We start from the raw sequence: 17,344 nt of genomic DNA, 5'->3' as shown, positions 1-17,344 counted from the left end.
AGCGTTTGCTGCGATGTGATATTAATGGCGAGCCGAAAGCGGTCGCGGTGCTGTTGACGTTACACTTCCTCTTACTAGACAAGCAGGCACAACGGTGGTTTCTCTGCCCTGATGACTCACTGACTGAGCTTGCAAGGCACTTTTAATAATGTTACTCTGATTTACTAGAATGTTTTAATTTTGATAACTGTTTTGATTCACAATTAAGATGGAAAGTAAATGTTTAATGTATTTTTGTTGATGTTGAAATGGATTTTAAAACATATGGAATCAAAAAAAGTATCGTTAGGAACCGGCATCGAAACTGAGGTATCGAAATTGGCACCGGATCGAAAGATTTTGAACAATACCCAGCCCTAGTGACATTATAATGATAAAACTAGTTCCAGTTTATTCACAAAGACCAGAAGATTGAAGGCAGTGTTTCCCACAGATTAGAAAGCAATTTGTGGCAAAATACTTATTTTCGTAACAATCAAGTACCAAAAACTGAGGAGGACACGCGGTTGGATGTGGTCCTCCTCTCCTACTTCAATGCCTATAACGAATGTATCTCTTTCTCTCCCAGTGACCCTGTCTTTCACTGGTTGAAGCCTGAAAATATTGTAAACAAATGAATAACATAACTAATTCCACTGGTGGGACTGTTGAGCTCTGTTTCAGACTGATACCTCTGGTTCAAGGCTGGTCCTCATCCTCAATACGTGCCTTTTTCAGTCGCGGAAAATGACATAACATTATTTATAATACATTTATTTATGGTGTTTTAAGCCTCCAACGTCGCCTCCCAGGCAGCTAACCCTCACCTAAACATAACCATTGACGCGCTGCCTGGAAGGCGACATTGGGGGCTAAAAACACCAAACACAGCCAGTGGGAGGAGCTGTGTGTGTGTGTGTGTGTGTGAGCGAGACAAGTGACAGAGAGACGGAGGAGAGTAGGGAAAGGAAATGCAGAAGAACGCGTTTTAAATGGCGTTTAAAATACTACTATTACTACTAACGAAACGCAATGTGCGGCGGCCGGTGTTGATAGCGCACACACACACACACACGCACACAGCAGAGGTGTGTTACAACACGCAGCACATGCACCTGACTGGGAAAGATACCGCTACGCTCGTTACTGTAAGAAGGCTACAGTAAAACCTAAAAGTAAATATGTATTATCAATACCCACTGTCTACAGGTTACACATGTAGGAAGAGATATATTTCAATCTGATCTGTCTGGGCAGTCCACTCTCATCCACCACGCTGTACACTCTACTCAAACAAGCTAAAACAAAAGCTGTCAGTTTGTAATCTAACTGTTTGCCTCAAATCTTGAAATTTGGACACATTCTTGTAAACGTAACTGCTGGCTAAACTAACCATACTCTGCTGGAGCATTTATGGATGTATTATAAGACCAAAATAAACCAACGTGGCTACTAAATATGCACGTGAATATGACGCAATCTTTATGTTCACATCTTCATTGTATTCTGGCCCTCATGACCTCTGACCTAGGACTAGGTGTAAATTAAGTACATTTGCACAATGATATACATGGATTTCTCGGCAACGTCATCACTGCTTGCGCACGCAACCGGGGGGCAGAAAGAAGACGCGTTTCGTGTAGCTAGTAGTAGTAGCAGCATAGCGTAAGTCAAAATGCCAAGGAGTTGTTGCATGGTTAATTGTACAAACAGAGCCAGTGATGGGTGCCTGATGTTTAACATACCTAGGGGGAAGCATGCTTTTGCCAAAAACCGGCGGAGGTTATGGTTTCAAGCCATAAGAGGGGCAGATTGGGGTCATATGCAAGAGTCAGGCTCCCATTGTATCAATCAGAAAAGTTGCAGCTTGTTGTTGTTCAGCTAAGTGATATCTACCTGTCAGGGTTGTGGTACTAGAGTCCGGACCATATACAATTAAAGGTCCGGACTCGAGACAAGTTTAGACTGCTAGCTAAAGCTACGCCGATGTTTCGCTAACGTTAGTGCAACAGCGTTAGCCTAGCCTGCTAGGTAAATATTACGACTGCCTTCGGAGTTTCTTATATCTGCGTCCATGTTGTCAACATAAGACCTATGGCGTTAGTGCTCCTTTTGTACATAATTTTATTGAATGAAATATTAAGCTTCGCTCCTACGAGATGGGTGATTACACACAAAGCTAACGTACGCCTGTACGTATGCTAGCGGACATTAGCTAACGTTGCCGAGACAGTGGCAGTAGAGTTTTGGCGAGCTACCCACAACAGTGTTGTCGCTCCCTCTCGCCCACAATCAACCTCTGCTGCTAAAAACAATAAACCTGCAGTGATGTTTTGAAATGGAGACACACATATCGTACCTTTTCCCAGAAATCCTGGCCTTTATTTTAAGGCATAAACCAACCATAAGGGTACACTCAGGGGTAACCCTGCTGCTAATATTGGCTATTACATTAGCCTAAAATGATAATTATAGTCATACTTATATATCACAGTAACACTGCAAAATTAAAGATCGACAAACAGATCCAACTAAAATCACGTTTTATTGAGTCAGCAGTTATATACAAACTAGGGGTGGTACGGTTCATGAAAAAACACCCGAACCGCTCGGTTCGGAGCGTGTGTGTACCGCACGGTTCGTCAGTACACTGTTAAAGTGATGGTTCGGAGTAATTTATACCTAGAGTCCTAGATTGAAGTTAAGGAGTAAAGAAGTAGCGTATGCCAGTTAGCCCAGCGCTACCAAACGTCTACAAGTAGTACAAATAGGTTATGCTCTCATAAAACGATGGATTGGAAAGTTTGTAAGTACACCAGAAGTTTATGAACACTTTTCTTCTCTCTTCTGCTCTCTGCGTTGCTGCTGCTGCTGCCGCTGCTGCTGCTGCTGCTGCTGCTGCTGCTGCTGCTGTCTGCTGTTACAACGTCCTTAGGCAGCATCGACAATTACTACACCACAAAAGAGTTACAACAAAAATATTTATTAATTCAATGATTAAATAACGTAATGTCTCCAAACTTACCTCAAATTTTACTTGTCTCCTGCTAGTTATACTACAGCACTTACTTTAAAAAAAAAATTAAATTAATAAATATTTTTGTTGCATCTCTTTTCGGTGTTGTAATTTGTCGACGACCCTAAGCACTCGTCTCACAGCAGCAACAACAACAGCAGAGAGCAGAAGCCAGCAGGCAAGTGTTATTTAAATAAACTTCTGGTGTACTTTCCAATCCATCGTTTTATGAGAGCATAACCTATTTGTACTACTTGTAGACGTTTGGTATCATTTCGGGCATTATTAGTGGGGTAACTTACAAGATACAAACGTGGGTCCGTTAGCCCCTGCGCTAAGCTATTCAGCTGATAACGCTACTCTACGCTAACTCTCCCAATGTTCGACCCAGGTGAAAAAAGCTTCTGGGGGGGGTGTTTGGCTCGAGGTCATTGTGCAAAGGACCCTAGGGTGAATTACTCCGAACCATCACTTTAATGTGCACTAACCTCTTACTGCCATAGTGTCCACTTTCGACACCTATGTTAAAACACTTACTGGAAATGACGAGCGGGATGGGCATGACAAACGCAACCCATGGCAGCTGATTGGACGATCGCGTCACATGGGTCTGGCTGGTCCCTAATTTCAAAACAGACTGTCATGGCGGCTCGTTCAGAATACGATCTCATATTGTACTAAAATAGTTCACCGAAACGTGTTTCTGAAAACATTTTAAGCGAGAAATAGGCCGTGCAGTTGCTGAATCTGTCTTCATTTCAGATCGACAAAGGTCAGTTTGAAAGATTTTCGTCAGATTTTGAGAGGCACCGAGCCGACCGCTCCTCAAGTGGCGTGCTGCTGCTGCAGGTCACGTCACGTGCAGAAATGTCAAGTGGGAGAGAGGCTGCCCGGAGTTGGAGGATGCGCCAGCGTCGTTTATAGTCTGGTGTGTGGGAACATTTTGGATTTCATGTTACCTATGATGAAATAAAACAATATAGAACTGCCACTGTGTGCATGTTTTGTGCAACATGCATTCAATATGCTAATTTTAGCTATATGCTGAAGTATATTCTGGAGTGTTAAAGATTAAAAGAAAAAATAACAAGAACCGTACAGAACCGAAAACAGTGACCCTAAAACCGTGATACGAACCGAATCGTGGGTTTTGTGAACCGTACCACCCCTAATACAAACAATAAAGAAAGCTTAAATACTTAAGGTTGTTGCAGTAGCGGACCAGCTCACCAATCTGGCTTTCTGCCCCTGGTATGTGCACGCACCTTGTAATGTTTGTAAACAGGAAACCCGTGTACGGTATTAGGCCTAGGCCCAATTTGTTAGTTTTGTTATTATAATTTGTTATTTGGCAGTTTTACCATAAAATAGGATGAGAAATAGTATTGTTTCATTACAATTCGATACAACAATATTGAATAGGGTAATAAAATGGGACACACACACACACACACACACACACACACACACACACACACACACACACACACACACACACACACACACACACACACACACACACACACACACACACACACACACACACACACAGACCTGGTTCGGACAGACCTGCCCCCACTGCTAAAAAGAAAATCCTTAAGGAAACACTGTCTACCAATCGGCCAAGTCTCTCGTCATCAGAGCCAACCCACACAGGCCTTCAGCTATTTGTCAAATTACTCATTACAACCATAGACTGTAGATTGCAAGCCAGTTCTTCAGGCTGGAACTGAATGCAGAGACGAAACTGAATTTCAGCATCACTAATCCAATGGGTGAGTGAAACATTATCATACTGATAACTTCATTACTAACACAACTGTTCTAACAAAAGGGAAGCAGGGAACTCATTGTCAGAAAGTTCAAGCATTTGCCAAAGCAATTACCAACTCCCTGTGGCAACTAAGGAATAATTTAGACCTGAGTTTGACTTTGAAATTTACTTTTGGAAGCTTTGTTAATTCATTATTACAAAGAAAATTTTATTTTTGTACAGTGCAAGTGTTGAAAACTGTACACTAGGGCTGCAACTAATGACAATATATTTATTAACAATTAAACCTTTTGATTATTTTTTAATTAATCGATAAATTGTTTAACTATCACTAAAAGCGAAAAATTGTGCTGGAGGCCTATGTTACGTCTTCTCATTACTCGTTTTGTCTGACATTTACTAAATAAGTGTGACACTTGACGACCAACTCTCCTTCACTGCCAACATTGCTGCAACTACCCGATCATGTAGATACATGCTGCATAACATTAGAAGGATACATCCCCTTCTAACGCAGAAGGCGGCTCAGGTTCTGGTTATCTCACATCTAGACTACTGCAACTCCCTCCTGACTGGCCTGCCTGCATGTGCCATCCGACCCCTGCAGCTCATTCAGAACGCAGCAGCTCGACTTGTCTTCAACCTCCCCAAGTTCTCTCACACTACACCGCTCCTCCGCTCGCTTCACTGGTTACCAATTGCTGCCCGCATCCGCTTCAAGACACTACTACTTCCATACAGGGCCACGAACGGATCAGCCCCAGCATACATACAGGATATGGTCAAACCCTACACCCCAACCCGCCCACTCAGCATCAGCCAACCTACTTGCTGCCCCCTCACAGAGAGGGACAACCAATCACTCAACAAAATGCCGAAGTCCTGTCCTGGCTCCTAAATGGTGGAATGAGCTCCCTATTGACATCAGGATGGCTGAAAGCCTACACGTCTACCACTGAAGGCTAAAAACACATCTCTTCCGACTACACCTCGGATAAACATGAAAAAAGTATATATATATATATACACACAATTTTTTATATATATATATATATACCGTATTTTCCGGACTATAAGTTGCACTTTTTTTCCTACTTTGGCTGGTCCTGCGACTTATAGTGAGGTGCGACTTATATATCAAAATATATATAATTTAACATGTTTTTAAATGTTAATTCATACTGAAAGCATTACCGTCTACAGCCGTGAGAGGGCGCTCTAGGCTTGTGACAACTAGAATGCTGCTGCTAAAGACAACTGAGAAAGAAAAGAGATAACAAACTGCAGGTAGTAAAATATGCCGCCGCAAACGGTAATTGAGCAGCAGAAAGAAAGTTTGAAATGAGGGAGGTGACTCTTACTGCAATGAAGAAAACAAAGAAAGCTAATCGGCTAATCGCGGGCTGAGAGCAAGATGGCCAGAGCTGGAGGAACGAGTCGGGAGGGGCTTGTCAACGGTGCAGTTACGTCTCCACGCCTTTTAATACATCCCTGCTCCACGCCCTGGTAGCTAGTTGTTCTGTGTGCTATTGTATAGTTCAATAACTGTTAATGTGTTACGTTAACATAACGGACACCTGCTGTATTCAGCCTGTTGTTCTGTGTGCTATTGTGTAGTTGAATAACTGTTAATGTGTTACGTTAACATACCGGACACCTGCCGTACTTTTCGTCGCCTGTTCTGTGTGCTATTGTGTAGTTGAATAACTGTTAATGTGTTACGTTAACATACCGGACACCTGCCGTATTCAGCCTGTTGTTCTGTGTGCTATTGTGTAGTTGAATAACTGTTAATGTGTTACGTTAACATACCGGACACCTGCCGTATTCAGCCTGTTGTTCTGTGTGCTATTGTGTAGTTGACAGATGAAAAAAAAATTTTTAAATTCTAAATAAATGCGACTTATAGTCCGGTGTGACTTATATATGTTTTTTTCCTCTTCATGACGCATTTTTTGAGTGATGCGACTTATACTGAGCGAGTTTTATAGTCCAGAAAATACGGTATATATATATATATATATATATATATATATATATATATACCGTATTTTCTGGACTATAACTCGTTACCTGTATAAAAGACACCTGTCCACACACTCAATCAAACAGACTCCAACCTCTCCACAATGGCCAAGACCAGAGAGCTGTGTAAGGACATCAGGGATAAAATTGTAGACCTGCACAAGGCTGGGATGGCTACAGGACAATAGGCAAGCAGCTTGGTGAGAAGGCAACAACTGTTGGCGCAATTATTAGAAAATGGAAGAAGTTCAAGATGATGGTCAATCTCCCTCAGTCTGGGGCTCCATGCAAGATCTCACCTCGTGGGGCATCAATGATCATGAGGAAGGTGAGGGATCAGCCCAGAACTACACGGCAGGACCTGGTCAATGACCTGAAGAGAGCTGGGACCACAGTCTCAAAGAAAACCATTAGTAATAGGGATGCACCGAATATTCGGACACCGAAAATTTTTATCACCGAAACAATACAGCCGAAATGTTGTGATGACGCAAACAGAAACCGCGACCTCCACGTGTGTCAGTACCCGATCCGTTCCACCTGCAAAGAGTCTCCTAAGCAAAGAGGTTGAGACGGACCACGGAGTGAAAACAATGAAAAGTACGCTCTTAGAGTCTGTCAGCACACGTTTCAGTGAGATCTATTCGGATCGTCTGCACTTCATCGCGACTGTACTTGATCCGCGTTATAAAGACCATTACTTGGATGCGGAAATAAAGCAGGGTGCACGAGAAATGATCCAGGCCGCGATGGATGCGGAGAACCCGCGTGGAGACCGAGCGTGCACGGAGCAGGAGGAGATCAGAGCGCAGAAAAAAAGTCTCGTCTCTCTGCACCAGATGAGGGGCATGCACCCTCGTTGTCTGATATGTTCAGTGAAATCCTGCAGAGTGCCTCAAATAATAATAAATAATAATAATAATAATAATAATAATAATAATTAAAGCTGCAAGCAGCGATGACAGGCCCTCGCTTCTTGCCCCGGGGGGTACTGGCAAATGCAACATCACATGTAGACCACACATTCTAAGTTTCATGTAAATCGGAATAACTTTTGCCAACATACAACCGTTCATGTTTCGAAACCCACCTACAGGAAGTTGTTCCTCCATAACTTGCGCATCGTGTTAGCTATCAAAATTCTTTTAGTCACGAGGGTCCACCGAAGTCTATATCCGTTTTTCGTGCGCAGATTGGACTCCACGGCCCAGGTGGAGTTAGACCAAGTATGTTTCCCATATATCGCAATGTGAATATAATTAAAAGAAATTCTCACAGTGCCATCTAATGGCCGATTCACTCTGAATTTGGCATGGATGCTCATGCCCCTATACGGAAAAACTGTGTCATGTTTGGTGTCAATCGGAATAAATCTTGGTAAGGTATGCAACTTCCTGTTTCAACAGTCCCCTACAGGACAACAGTGCCATCTAAAGGCCGATTGTCACCATATTTGGCACACAGCCTCAGTAGCACATGAGGAACAACTGCACTAAGTTTTGTGTCCATTGGAATAGCCGTTGACAAGATACATGCATTTTTTCAACTATCAAAATTCTCTGGATAACTTTTCGTCATGAGGGTCAACAGATACTACCTGCAAAGATTCAAGAAGATTGAAATCACGGCCTAGGACGAGTTCGAAAGAATGTAAAACACCTGAAAAATGCATAATTAAAAATGGCCGCCTTCCGGTTGGGCAGAGCTAATGAAGGTAAATGGGAAATATGTCCGCAATTATTAGAGCAATATGTGTATTAAATCTGCTGATGATCGGAGCAACTATGTCCATGTTAAGGCCTTCCACGCCTTTAGGGGCTATGAGGCGGGGTTAGAGCGCTATGGGCCCAAATGGCTGTAACACAGTCATGCAAAGCTCCCAGGTGTTTATGTGCGCCAATTTTTGTGAGTTTTCGTATATATTGAGGCCGTCAAAAATGTGCCCGAAGTACTAAATCCAATTGGGGGCTTATATAGCAGCAACGTACCCATCCCAAGCCTAAAATGTGTATTTTACATGAAAGATTTTAATATTCTGCAAATGGCTGCAAAAGTTTGAGAGTTCGTGCATCCTAAAGTCCTCAAACATGTGTTCGTAAAATGAAGATTTTTTCACGAAAACCAATATTTCTGAAATTTTAGAATTTTGTAATTTTTTCTAAAAATAGCACGATGGAGTTCAAGATGAGACCTATGTTCCCTCAAAAGTTGCGACAGCCCCGAAACCTGAAGGATCTGGAGAAGGTCTGTATGGAGGAGTGGGCCAAAATCCCTGCTGCAGTGTGTGCAAACCTGGTCAAGAACTACAGGAAACGTATGATCTCTGTAATTGCAAACAAAGGTTTCTGTACCAAATATTAAGTTCTGCTTTTCTGATGTATCAAATACTTATGTCATGCAATAAAATGCAAATTAATTACTTAAAAATCATAAAATGTTTTTCTGGATTTTTGTTTTAGATTCCGTCACTCACAGTTGAAGTGTACCTATGATAAAAATTACAGACTTCTACATGCTTTGTAAGTGGGAAAACCTGCAAAATCGGCAGTGTATCAAATACTTGTTCTCCCCACTGAAGCTGCACTTTCAGATGGCTCTTTGTAGTTTTACTTATTTAAAGCTAATGTACTTGCACTTACTACTTGTTGTCTGGAGTTTGCACCTTCAGGGTTGAAAGCACTCAATTGGAAGTCACTTTGGATAAAAGTGTCAGCTAAATGACATGTAATGTAATAATGTAATGTAATATAGGCCCAATACAAAAATCCAAAGATATTAAATTTAAATTTGAGACAAAAGCAGCAAATACACATTGAAGAAGCTGGTACCAGCCTTTTGGCATTTTTGCTGATACTTAAACAATGAATCAAATATGCAGTAATGCATTTTGTATCAACATGTGAGTTTAATGATAAAAACTAGCCTATTAAGTCAATTTATGTGCCACTTTGGTGGTAAATGAATAAAGATTTCTGATATACGATGGCAGCTTCATACCTGTATATTAAACGAGTTGATATGAAAACCTTTATAGTGTCATTTATAATGTTTAATAAAAGGTAATAGATTACTTTGTTTTTGCTTAGTCATAATTTAAAACAATTAATCTATAAGCAAAGAGACAACGTTACCCTTCACAGAGTAGTGATGTAATAGGGCGTTTGACTTGGAGGTTTTCGGACTCACATCTGCTCCCTGTAAGATTTGCAGCTTAAAAAGCTTTCATAGGAGCTGCCCACCATCGTGCAGCAAACAACAGGTCATGGCTGGGCAGATTAACATAGAAGGAGATAAGCAGTGATAGCAGCTGTAGACGCCAGCAGGCCTGTTATTATCCGACAGCTATCATCAAACTCTTATGAAAGATGGGAGACAGAAGGCAGGGTCAGGAGTTCTGTCACCGTCATCATCACTAAGGAAGCTAAAACTAAAATGATTTATTTTCTATGTTTATTCTGAAGCTGCTCTTATTGTGGAATATACAGCAGATATGACGAGCAGTCCTTCAAAGGGTTATACCGACTGAGAGGTGAGATCAAATATGAAGGTCAGTCACTGAACCCATTACTAGAGCTGAAACAAATAGTTGAATTATCAATAAACTGATTAAACATGAAGCTAATCAAACAATTTAGAGGTTGAATTATTTATCAAATAAAAATGGCAAATATTCTCTGGTTCCAGATACACAAATGTGACGATTTGCTGTTTTTTGGTTATAATTTATACCATTGTAAAGTGAATTGAAAATCTTTGGGTTTTGGGCTTCTTTTAATCAAATCCAGGGACACAGAAAGTGGCATGAGGTCCTTCAATAATATTAAAAGAAAGGGTATTTATTTTATTTCCTAGCCACCACAGGCTATGGACATGAAGGCTCCTGCCCTGCTACCTGGCTGCTGCACACCAACGTGGCAAGGACAACCTATTATAACATTAAAATTACGACTCAGGCTGACATAGATCATATGAAAAGTTTAAGTCATGTGCGCAGTTCTCCAAAACTGATGATTGGATAGACAGATAATATTTCTAGTAGAGCTGGGCAATATATCGATATTATATCGATATCGTGATATGAGACTAGATATAGTCTTAGATTTTTGGATATGGTAATATCGTGATATGACATAAGTGTTGTCTTTTCCTGGTTTTAAAGGCTGCATTACAGTAAAGTGATGTACTTTTCTGAACTTGCCAGACTGTTCTAGCTGTTCTATTATTTCCCTTTTCCCCACTTAGACATTATGTCCACATTACTGATTATTCAACTAAAATCTAAGTGTGAAGATATTTTGTTAAAGCACCAATTGTCAACCCTAGAATATCGCCGCAACATCGATATCGAGGTATTTGGTCAAGGATATAATGATATCTGATATTCTCCCTATCGACCAGCCCTAATTTCTAGTTATAATTCCAACTTGGAAATGTCAACAGCTGCTGCAAAACACAACCCCCAATGATACAGTCTTGACAAGCACAATAGAGAATCATCTGACATCCATAAGGTTGAATCACATGACCTGTTAAAGACAGAGAAATCTGCATGGAGCCATCACCTGACACTATAGGCCTAGATATTATGCATTTATGTCACTGTCTCCATGGGGGAAATACAGCAACTGTATCTTTGACTTAACAGCTTAACATCATTATTCATTGAAACATTTACTCCAAACACCTACAAAGGTAGCTTCTGATGTCAAGCAGGTTTTGTAAGCTGCACTACTGCTCCACCTCCTGGCTTTTCATTCCTGACACATTTTAATGTATTATTGCTGTATTATCATGTCTAGCAGTCAAACACTGCACTGCAAACTATCCAAAGCCTTATTTCCTTCATTCAAACTCATAATATTTGACATGGAAACAGATTTGCCATACACCACGCTATACCTGACTTTACAGTCATCAAATAAAGTTGAAGTCTTATAAGTAGCAGCGAAAAAGTGGTGCTGTTTGGAGTGACCTATATATATATATATATATATATATATATATATATATATATATATATATATATATATATATATATATATATATATATATAAAAAATACATTGCCGCAATGGCCTAATACACCCTAACAGGACAGTTAACATGATATAAATTGTATATTTACATTTCTGACAAATGTACAGTTAGGTCCGTATTTGGACATTAGTGTTAATTTTGTCACCTATTTTTAATTTAGTCTTAGTCTTGCGCCAAATGTCCTTGTTAGTTTTAGTCATATTTAGTCATTCACATATCTTTTTTTGTTAGTCAAGTTAGTCAACTTGTCGACTAAATATCTCGTCATTTTTGTCTAGTTTTAGTCAAAAGAGAACTCAGTATATCTTAGTCAAGTTTTAGTCAAAACATGTTAGTCTTTTTTTAAATAAATTATTTCTGAGATTTCTGATAACCATTTCTGTCAAATAATTATATAAAAATAAATTATATAAAGTTATATAAATATCGAGCCTCTTCCTTATTTCACCAGTAAATTCCTGTTAAACGACAAAAACAACCACTGAATAGGAAAATGGTATTTTACAATAACATTGAACGCAGCACGAGGCTGGCGAGGCGAGTTTGAAGAGAACGCAACATCTGTGTTGTCTTTCAGACAACGGCAGCTGCAGACTGTCGTACGTCCCCGTTGGAATCTTCTCCAGTGAAATCCAGACAAACTTTTACACCGTTCAGCTGTCAGCATTTTAACCGTGTTTAATCCAGCTGCTAGCTAACGCTAGGCTAACGTTACCTGCTGTCAGGTGTAGTGTTAACTAGCTAGCTAACGGTAGGCTAACGTTACCTGCTGCCAAGTATAGTGTTAACTAGCGTCCCGTGCTGCGATGTTTCGGATGCCTCCAACGTCCATTTAGGAACATCACAGAGAAGCGCAGGCATTTAAGTGGCACCGAAATCCGCATTGCTATTCGGTCCGGTAGATAACGGTCGTTAAGGCACCGGTCGGGGCCGTATTAGCACCGGGTCTCGGTACCCAACCCCTAGCAACAGCTGAATATTCTATCTCATGATGGAAAAGTAGAGACGATTGTAGACAAAAATGAAAAGAGATTTTATCTTAGTTTTTATTTTATGCCAAACATTTTAGTCTCGTCTTTTTTCGTCAACAATAATGCATGTTCATTTAGTCTTAGTCAGTGTTTTTGGACATTGGTGCAGTCTCTCTCGTCTTAGTCATGGAAAAAAAGGTCGTTGAACACATTTAGTCTCGTCTCGCGAAATTAACACTATTGGACATGGACACATTTTTCATAATTTTGGCCCTGTACGCTAACACAATGGATTTGAAATGAAATAATCAAGATGAAATTGTATTGCAGACTTTCAGCTTTAATTTGAGGGTATTTACATCAAAACTGGAATTACACACATTTTCATACATAGTCCCCTAATTTCAAGGGACCAAAAGTAATTGGACAAATTAATATAATCATAAATAAAATGTCCATTCTTAATACTTTGTTGAGAATCCTTTGCAGGCAATAACTACCTGAAGTCTGGAACACATAGACATCACTAAACGTTGGGTTTCCTCCTTTGTGATGCTTTGCCAGGCCTTGACTGCAGCTGTCTTCAGCTGTTGTTTGCAGGTCTTTGTGCCTTAATCTTTGTCTTAAGCAAGTGGAACGCATGCTCGATCGGATTGAGATCAGGTTATTGACTCGGCCATTGTAGAATATTCCACTTCATTGCCTTGAAAAACGCCTGGGTTGCTTTTGCAGTATATTTTGGGTCATTGTCCAGCTGTACTGTGAAGTGCCATCCAATCAACTTTGTTGAATTTGGCTGAATATGAACAGACAGAATGTTCCTATAGACTTCAGAATTCATGCGGCTGCTTCCATCTTCTGTCATATCATCAACAAACACTAGTGACCCAGCTCCACTGGAAGCCATGCATGCCCATGCCATTTCACTGCCTCCACCATGTTTTATAGATGATGTGGTGTGAATCAAGAGCGGTCCCAAGCCTTCTCCATACTTTTCTCTTCCCGTCATTCTGGTATAGGTTGATCTTAGTTTCATCAGTCCAAAGAATGCTGTTCCAGAACTGTGCTGGCTTTTTTAGATGGCAAACTCTAATCTGTCTTTTCTATTCTTAAGGCTTATGAATGGTTTGCACCTTGTGGTGAACCCTCTGTATTTGCTCTCGTGAAGTCTTCTCTTTATGGTATGGGGCGGCTGTGGCTCAGTGGTAGAGCGGTCGCCTGCCAATCAGAAGGTTGGTGGTTCGATCCCTGGCCCTACAGCCCCATGCCGAAGTTTCCTGCCGAAGTTTCCTTGGGCAATGAACCCTGAGTTGCCCCCGATGCTGTGCATCGGAGTGTAAATGTCTGTGAATGTTTATCTGATGAGCAACGTGTGTGAATGTTAAAGCGCTTTGAGTAGTCGTTAAGACTAGAAAATATATATACAGTCCATTAGAACTTTGATAATGATACGCCTACTTCCAGGTAGGCAAGTCTTCTTGTTGTGAAGGGGTTCTTCTTTACCATGGAAAGGATCCTGTGATCATCAACCACTGTTGTCTTCCGTGGACGTCTGGGCCTTTTTGTATTGCTGAGCTCACCGATGCGTTCCTTTTTTCTCAGGATGTACCAAACTGTTGATTTGGCCACTCCTAATGTTTCTGCCATCTCTCTGATGGATTTTTCCTTTTTCTGCAGCCTAAGGATGCCTGCTTTACTTTGAGAGCTCCTTTGACCGCATGTTGTGGATTCGCAGCAACAGCTTCTAAATGAAAATGTCACACCTGAAATGAACTCCAGACCTTTTATCTGCCTAACTGATGATGAAATAATGAGGGAATAGCCCATACCTGCTCATGAAACAGCTTTTGACTCAATTGTCCAATTACTTTTGGTCCCTTGAAATTAGGGGACTATATATGAAAATGTGTGTAATTCCTAAACCCCTCCTCCAATTTTGATGTAAATACCCTCAAAATAAATGTGAAAGTCTGAACTGAATTGGATTTCATTTCGAATCCATTGTGTTAGCGCACAGGAAAATGTGTCAATGAAAATTGTGTCACTGTCCAAATATGTCCAGACCTAACTGTATATTTTTTCACAATGTTATTGTCATCCACCAGTGCCTAAAGATGAGGCCTTATCAAACACAGTTAAAAAGAAGTACTGGCACAATAGAATAATGAAAATATTCTTTTCCTGCTCTCCTTATTTTGTCAGAAGTTTACATCAAGCAAACAACACTGACCATGCCACGAAAACATTACAGTGGAATTCAATAAGCAGAACGAGAAGCATATGAAAGAGAACTACCATTACCTCTAGGTCCTCACATTACACCTGCTTTTTCCTACTGCCCACATTATCTACACTCTTGAGGGCTTCGGTTTCACCTGTTAGGTCAGTATCACCTGGCTAGTCGAGATGACTGTTGCCAGAAGGGAGGGGAGGGAGGGGGAGAGAGAGAGAGAGAGAGAGAGAGAGAGAGAGAGAGAGAGAGAGAGAGATAGATAGATAGATAGATAGATATTAAAGCTACTCGAGCTCAGCTTATGAAAGAATCATGAGGCCTGGTCTTTCCATCTCTCACTGCTCTAATGAGACACCTGTACATCTCAACATTCACAACCATTTGCTGGCTAGAGATGAGGAGGATGACTGTGTGATTCAGCAAAGAATTCTTCATTAAACATAAAGCGGAGCAGTCGGACTGCCGAAGAGGAGCTACAGCTGGTGTGTTAGGAGAGATTTCCCATCTGCTTAACTTTCCTAAATAGTGTTAGGCTATACTGATACACTAGAGCTACCATGAGGGTGTTTAGTATCATGTTGGTCATGGTACTAAACAACCACATGGTAGATAATAGTCATAGCCAGAGAAGTTGATTATTATTGATATTAACACATATTATCAGCCGTCCACAGGCCTATTTGCACAGATGCTAGCTAATTTCTGACAATGCTACAAGAAAGCAATATGCATTCATTTTCAATAAATATAATTTTGTCTCACTGGATGCCGTGAACTGTAGGCATAATAACGGTTACACAAAACATAGCACGTAAAATGTGTTACTATACCATCATTGTGGTACTGTTTTGGACAGGCAGCAGAAGCAGCTAGCTAACGTTAGCTGTGACACCTGACAACCAGCCATCTCATCTCATCAGCCTGCCCCCGACAACAAAACCAGCCTTCAGTCGCTGTCTTGGAGCTCTTTCTTTGTGATCAATATGTTGCTAAGCAGCACTCAGAGGTTTGCATTTCACAAATTGTTTACATTTTAGCGACAGAGTTCATGTTAAAAGGCTAAAATACCTGCTGCCTCCCCCAGATCCTGGCCGCAGCGCCATCTTGATAACAGCAGTCAATAGTAGGAAGATGACGTCAGCAGTGTTAGTGCTGGAGCCATGGAGCGGGGCACAGGGATCAGGATGCCCTGAGCTCAGTCTCTCAGGCACGGCTCAGTCTCTCCTGGCTCAATCCCTGCTGTCAGTACCACCAAAGAACTTCTAATATATCAAGAAGTTCCACTCCCTCGTTACTTCCGGCTTCTGAACTGGTTGCAGTTCCACCAGAGTTCCATATAGGGGGCGCTCACAGGCCAGTGCAGAATGAATGGGGCTCTATGGAGCTAATACCTCTCAAAATCCACTTTTCTCAGGATATCATTTTTTGTCTAGTAATTTGAATGTTGCATTCGAAAGGGGAGGCTAAGAAAATACACACTGCTGGGTGTTAGATTTTTTTAAAGTCGCTTTTTTGTTCTAAAAAGCCTTTTAAAATGTTAATGACTACACCGAAATATTTACTCTGACATTCAGGCTCTGCTTCGGATACCGTCAAGCGGGCTCTCCGATCGTAATCAGACCTTCACTGACCAATCAGCATTCATTAGCAGAATGCTAGCGTGTTATGGGCAACAACGACTCCCCCTGTAAGAAATCAAAAGGACATAAGTACCCGTTCATTCAACTTTCGACCTATAACCCATGTTGAACTTGCAAAAACTACAATCAAATCTGAGGTTTCTCAACGACAATCAGGTGAAAGAGACACATTTAGCCGTCTAGCTCCATAGAGTCCCATTCATTTTGCCCTGGACCGCGATCACCCCCAGTGGAACTCTGGCGGAACTGCAACCAAATTCGGTACAATGGGGCTGAATAGGGAGTGGAATGGCTTTCCGTAGACCGGCTTTGGTACCACCGGCACGATCCGTTCTGCGCATGTGCAAGATGACACGTATGCCATGACAAAAAACTATATCACACACTAAAAGACAGGAAAAATCCCAACGAGTGCAGCTAGTTCGTCACCTTCTTTTTAATTTCCTATTATTTAATGTATACTCTGTATGTGTGCTGTGTGTCTGATATTTTGCTGCTGCAACACCGTTATTTCCCATTTTTTGGGATCAATACAAATCTATCGATCTTCATTCCTGCTTTACTCCTGTCATAACTACTATGGCCACTAGAGGGAGCCACCACTACTTACAATTTCTGCTGAACAGCCTGCAGGGCAAAACCAATTTCAAATGATAACAACTAATTATTT

The 17,344-nt window shown here is 41.0% G+C and overlaps 1 protein-coding gene across 1 annotated transcript in view; it reads right to left on the bottom strand.

Annotated features, from left to right (window-relative positions):
• synrg (synergin, gamma) overlaps positions 1–16,243 on the bottom strand; it is a 55,534-nt gene extending 39,291 nt beyond the window's left edge. The window contains exon 1 of the mRNA XM_039825019.1: positions 16,103–16,243. Coding sequence (XP_039680953.1) covers positions 16,103–16,137 — 35 coding nt within the window. The 5' untranslated portion in view covers positions 16,138–16,243. The remainder of the gene's footprint in view (positions 1–16,102) is intronic.
• Between the last annotated feature and the right edge of the window lie 1,101 nt (positions 16,244–17,344).

Source organism: Perca fluviatilis, chromosome 2 (assembly GCF_010015445.1).
Source record: "Perca fluviatilis chromosome 2, GENO_Pfluv_1.0, whole genome shotgun sequence".
Classification (NCBI taxonomy): Eukaryota; Metazoa; Chordata; class Actinopteri; order Perciformes; family Percidae; genus Perca; species Perca fluviatilis.
This window is presented reverse-complemented; position numbering and strand designations above follow the sequence as displayed.